This window comes from Cryptomeria japonica, chromosome 6, assembly GCF_030272615.1.
Source record: "Cryptomeria japonica chromosome 6, Sugi_1.0, whole genome shotgun sequence".
NCBI classification, from domain to species: Eukaryota; Viridiplantae; Streptophyta; class Pinopsida; order Cupressales; family Cupressaceae; genus Cryptomeria; species Cryptomeria japonica.
Window position 1 is genome coordinate 149,987,412 of NC_081410.1, and position 5,951 is coordinate 149,993,362.

The 5,951-nt window shown below is 38.1% G+C and overlaps 1 protein-coding gene across 1 annotated transcript; it reads left to right on the forward strand.

Moving 5' to 3' along the window:
- Window positions 1-815: 815 nt before the first annotated feature.
- LOC131064928 (deoxypodophyllotoxin synthase-like) lies at window positions 816-2,512 on the forward strand. Its single transcript, XM_057999268.2, has 3 exons — window positions 816-1,069; window positions 2,085-2,316; window positions 2,468-2,512. The coding sequence occupies exons 1-3, from the start codon at window positions 816-818 to the stop codon at window positions 2,510-2,512; spliced, it is 531 nt and encodes a 176-aa protein (XP_057855251.2).
- The last annotated feature ends 3,439 nt before the right edge of the window (window positions 2,513-5,951 follow it).

Here is a 5,951-nt window from a genome sequence, read left to right on the forward strand (position 1 = left end):
AAGAGAGGATTTAATATGGACATTTTAGCTCTAAAATGAAGAATTCGATGATCTTAAAGAATTTTTAATGTAATGCAGACACAAAGTAATGAAAATAGAGTTCACTTAAATAAAAACTAAATAACTTACCAAATGTACAACTCACAAACCATATATGTCAACAAGTATGGAATAGTGAGTAACTCCCAAGATAACTATAAGGACTCTATATCAACATTCAATATACATCAAGAATCATAAATCAGAAGAACACATTCGTAAGCTTCAACAAACTTTATGCGAGGATAAAAATGGAAGCGAACTTGTAATTTGTAGAATATTGAGTAGCTCCTATAAGTAATTTAGCGGATCTATACCAAAGAGCCATAATACACATCAAGAATCATAATATTAAATTTAAGAAAACTTAACGTGAACATAAAATTGAAGGACTCTTTCACATGAATACTTCAGTAAGATTCAACAAATTTTACTAAAACAAAAAATGGAAGGATATTTTAATAAGCTCTTGCATATGAATACTTTATTAAGCTTCAACACAGACAATTTAGTAAAATTTGACAAACTTTATGTAAGCATAAAAAGAAAAAAGGTCTTCTAAATTGATTAGGATGTTTTCTATCGCGAATGGCTATTCAATTTCTAGAATACACCAAACATCTATTATAATGTATAAAGGATAATGATGTATTGGTGCATTTTAAGAACTAAATAGTCGTTTCTTTCCTTTTTATTATCCACACCGACACATAAATTTTAATATAAAAAATAAATTAAAAAAAAACTGGCAATCAAGTAAAAGAAGCGTGCCAAGAATGGGGAGCTTTCCGTGTGGTGAATCATGGAGTAGAACAGGAGCTTCTGCACACTGTGGATTCAGTTTCTCGAGATCTCTTCAATATTCCACCCCAAGTAAAAGAAAGAGCGATTCTGGTATTTCATTTGATGGGTATTCAAAGACTGGTGGTCATTCTGTTGGCAAAGCCATGAGTTTACCGACAGTACTAACTTCTGGTTCACTTCAACGATATGCACAAAAGCTATGGCCGCAAGGAAATCCTAAGTTTTGGTATGTCTCTGATTTGTTTTTATTATTACTTTATGGTCTAGTTCCACATTAGGTTGTATCATGTGGATTAACTCATGTGGTGCAACCTAGTGATCTTAGGTTGATGTAGATATTTTGAATCTTTTCATCTTTATTTCATGATGTGTTTTTGGTAACATATGACGTCTAGAGAATTTCAGTCAATTTCGATTGTTTAACACTTTTTAAGTCTAGAAGTCAAATTTTTAGTGTGTGATTTAAGATGTCTGATTTTTGAATGGGGTTATACAAGTAGAAGTACTTGGAGCTCTATTTAACACAAAACCAACAATCTTAAGCTTATTTTGGTTGTAGTCAAGCCTCTAGATATGAACTAGTTATTGTAGACATGTCATGCGTCAATGTGGATGTAGATCTAGTAGGCTAATAAAGAAATCAAATCCTTGAATCTAGAATTCAAATTTTGATGCTCTAGAATCAAATGTCTTAGGTATACTTCATACTTGTTTTTCAATATTTTCTCAGGATTGTAAAATTGGTTCAACTAGGAGTTTGATAACATGAGCCTCATTCAATAGATTTCTATAAAGTATTTGTTAACATTATCAATTCTTACAACATTTAAATGTCAAAAACTAAGGTGAACAAGTATTAAACTACAAAAATTAATGAGATCGAATTTACCTATTACAAGATTAGTTTTACACTCATATAGGTTACCTTAAACATTGCATAGATAAATTTACTTATCAACAAAATAGACGTCCTAAAAAATAAAACTAAGTACAAATGCATTTAATTTATTTCAATTCCTCGATTATTTGAACATCTAATTTCATAATTTTGAGTAATTAACTTAAATTTATTTAAATGAATTCATTTTCCTTACAAATATAAATTGGATTGAAAAATAATAGTCTATTAAAGTTAATTGTAGAGAAAATAATATTGTGATCTCCTACCTTCTGCATAAAAATTTCAAATAATGTGCCATGTATTATTGTAGATAATTTTATTTTTTGTATGTGTTTTGCAGTGAGAGCTTAACAACATGCAGTTCCAAGTTAGCGAATTTGACAAATTCCTTACTAAAATCGAGTCTTCAAGGTCTAGGCCTTAGCAAACATTTCCAAACTGATTTTGTAGATTGTGAGTTTGTTCTTCATCTCAATTATCTCTCAGAGTGTGAGAAAGCAAGTGATGGAAATGCTATTCATTTGAAGGAGCACAAGGATTTGGGTGTGATGACAATTTTGTACAATGACCAAGTAGGTGGTCTTGAAATGTGCTCCAAACAAGGCCAGTAGTTCTCTATAAAACCTTTGGCTACATCACTCACCATGATCATGAGAGATGCTCTAAAGGTAGAGAAATTCTAGAGTTTTTCTAAAGCTAGTTTAGTTTATTCCTTTTCTTTAGATGAATGGTGATATTCCTTTGGTTGCAGATATGGAGCAACGATAGAATTTTGGAGTGTAGAGCATCGTGTAGTGTATGAAGGGAGGGACCCTCAACTTTCTATTGTTCACTTCTGGAATTTTCCACAAGAAAAGGAGGTATGTGTGCCAGAGGAGCTCATAGGTGATCACCATCCACGTCATTACAAACCTTTTCTTTTCAAAGACTATAGAAATGCAAGAAGTCGAGGAACTCCTCTCAATAATTTTCTTTAGACTTAAAAACACATATAACTATTGATTTTATGTAGTTAAAGTTAATTGGCACACAACTCAATTTTATTATTAATTTTAATTTTTTAACCTATTTTATTAATGCACAAAATAACTAGCTCACATAAATAATACATATGGGCTATTAGCTACTCAATTATATAAATGAATAGTAAAATATATGATGAATTTTATTAATATTTTAAATTAATATTTATGTTTTTTTTTATCGATAACCGGATAAGATTTATATTGCTTGAAAGGAAAGTATACATGCTTTAAGCTGCTCAGCAGCATACCACAAAATGGGGTCTCGCCCCTACAAAACCATAAGAACCCAAGATAGGCACCACACCTACAAAGCCTACCAAACCATACATATTCCTTACAACTAAGCCTCCCCACCCAAAAGTTGACAACCCAAAAGAGACCATCCTATCGGAACCAGCCAAGGGCTTCCTCCCTAAAGAAGTTGGGAATGCCCTAACTGGGACCTACCTCGGGCATCTCCATCCCACTGCCTGTCGAGATTCCCGGCCTACCGCCTCGAAGCAAACTACGATCCACCACCTTCGCATTCTTCCGCAGGATTTGGTGACACACCAACGGCTGCCCATCTTCGTCTATTGGAGCCTGCGACTTCACCGAAGTCTGCTTTCCATGCATCTTCGCTCTTTCCACTAGTCCCAACTCCTGCACAAATTCCACAATTTCCCACCACCCATTCCTTGCATCCTCCATCTATGATTCCACCGAATGAGAAGCCAACCACACCACCAATGGCTGCATTGCATCCATTCCCTCACCTAGACGCCACCACGACCCTTGCTCCATTCTCAGACCCTTGCCGATCTCCGCATGAGCTACCACCTCTGCCAGTCTACCAGACCATTTTGGTCTCAGCACAAGGGACGTCACCCGCAACACCTCATCCTTTGAACCTCCCACCATTAGGGGCAGAGCCACGAATATGGACGAAACATCCAAGTTTGTTCGTGGACGACAGTTTGAGTCCAAGAATTCTTCCCCAAACATCAGGCCCACAACCCTCTAGAAAACATCCTCATCCACCCTGAAAACATTCAACAGGCGATTGCTTGATATTGTGCCTCGAAAAGCAGGCATTTGGCCCTCTATAAACAACGAGAAGTTGGCTTCCATCCTTTCCCACACTCATAGCCAAAACCAGCAATCACGTAAGCCAAAACAGTCCACTATGAAATGCCAAAACCAAAGGAGACGAGGGCCTAAAATAATCGTAGCCACTCCAAAAATTGATTTCTTCGCACGCACCACCTCAAACCATGCATAATCAGCAAATCAAACCTCTGATTGTTGACATCATTGCTCCTACGTCACCATTACAACTTGCTGCCAGTTCAACACGAACCACGTGAGTCATCCCCTCCCCACCATCATGCATATCTTAAATGAACCACTCAAATATCCCACCACATCTCGGGTTCCCCTTCCACTTCCAAAGCACCTTCATCCAAAATCTAAGGGACTCAAATCCCTTAGGTCTTCGAATAAATTAAAATGGTCAGCCAAAGAACCATTTGCACCTATGTTCGAAAGCTTATCAGCCTCAACATTCACTTCCCTAAGAACATGTGATACCTTAAAATCCTCAAACCCACTCAGAAGATTATTCATCCTTTTGGTATGTTTATCTAGATGCCAAGCCTTCATCCCCTAGTAATACCATTCACCACTATCTCGGAGTCCCCTTCTAGATGGAGTTTTTTCACCTCCAATTTCTTTGCCAAAAGAATTGCTTCAATTTCCGCCTGACACTCGGCATTATTGTTCATGCCATCCACCAGTCTCTTTGCTCCAAGTGCCATAATACTACCATTCTCATCATGAGCTACGACCCCTACCCTGGAGATCCCGAGATTCTCCCTTGAAGCCCTGTCAAAGTTGATCTTGGTCCAACCCTTATCTGGCAGAACCCACTGCTTGCTTTTATCGCCCTTCCTAGGAGGATAAACCCTCAAAAGCCCATTAGCAGGCCTTAATTTAATCAAAGGCCAACCCACTAGGATACCAACATCAAATTGAGTGAAAGGGGTCTTTGCAATGTTAACCTGGGAAGTAGCATTAGAGACTAATTCTTAAATTGCCCTCTCCAACCTGTTCAGAAAGCGTTCCATTGGTTCTGATTTATCCTCAACGAGTCTTTGATTTTGTTTTGTCTAGACTTCACACATTACTGTTGAAGGCATGACCTTCCAAATTGTAGCAAAAGTTGAAGAATTGTGGAAAGCTAACCACGATTCCAACCAGTCACGTAAATTCCCTGCCAATGGCCCCTTCCAACTCAGCCTCTGTAACCCAAAACACCAAGCTTCCTGGGCAAAGTCACATCTCAGCAGAAGATGATCCACATCTTCCTCCTTTGTCTTACAAAGCACACAATGGAAGGGACTTGCAAACCCCATTCTTTTGAGTCTATCTCCAGTCAGAATCCGGCTGTTGCTTGCCAACCAAGAGAAAGCACCTACTTTCGGTAGACAAGCATTGTTCCAACAAATCTTTGCTTCCCAATCCACCTTCTTGCCTCCTGCCTCCAACAAGGCGTAACCCAGCTTAACAGAATAAATACCACTCTTCGTACCACACCAAATTATTTCATCTTCCTCCCTAGAACTCATCACCTCTCTGCTAGCTAGGATATTCCTCATCAACCTTTGATCAGCCTCCTCCAAGTTCAGATTCCTGGGATCCTTCCAAGTCATTTGTTGTCCCAGTTCAAAAGAGTCTTGGATCAGAAAATCACTCACTTTGTCTCCCCAATATTGGATGGACTTTTGAATAATCTGTTGGGAGGCCCCGACATCCAGAGGTGGGCATTTGTCCCAAGAATCCTGCCAAAAACTAGCCTTATGACCATCTCCAATTCGCCAAGTCAGATGATTAGTAATAAGGCTTCTACAATTCACCAGAAAATTCCAAAGGGTAGATCCTCTCGAGGGATTTTCAACCGTGAGAATCCTCTCCCTATCTCCATTATCCAACTACTTAGCTTGAAGAATATGAACCCATCTTTGCTCTGACTTACTATACATCTTCCACACCAACTTCGCCCCCATAGCTTCATTTATTAACTTCCAGTCATGGAGCCCCGCACCTCCTCCCTCTTTCAATTTACACACTCTTTCCCAAGCCATTAAAGGAATATTGTCCTGATCATGTTTACCAGGTCCATAGAAATTTCCTCATTTTCTATT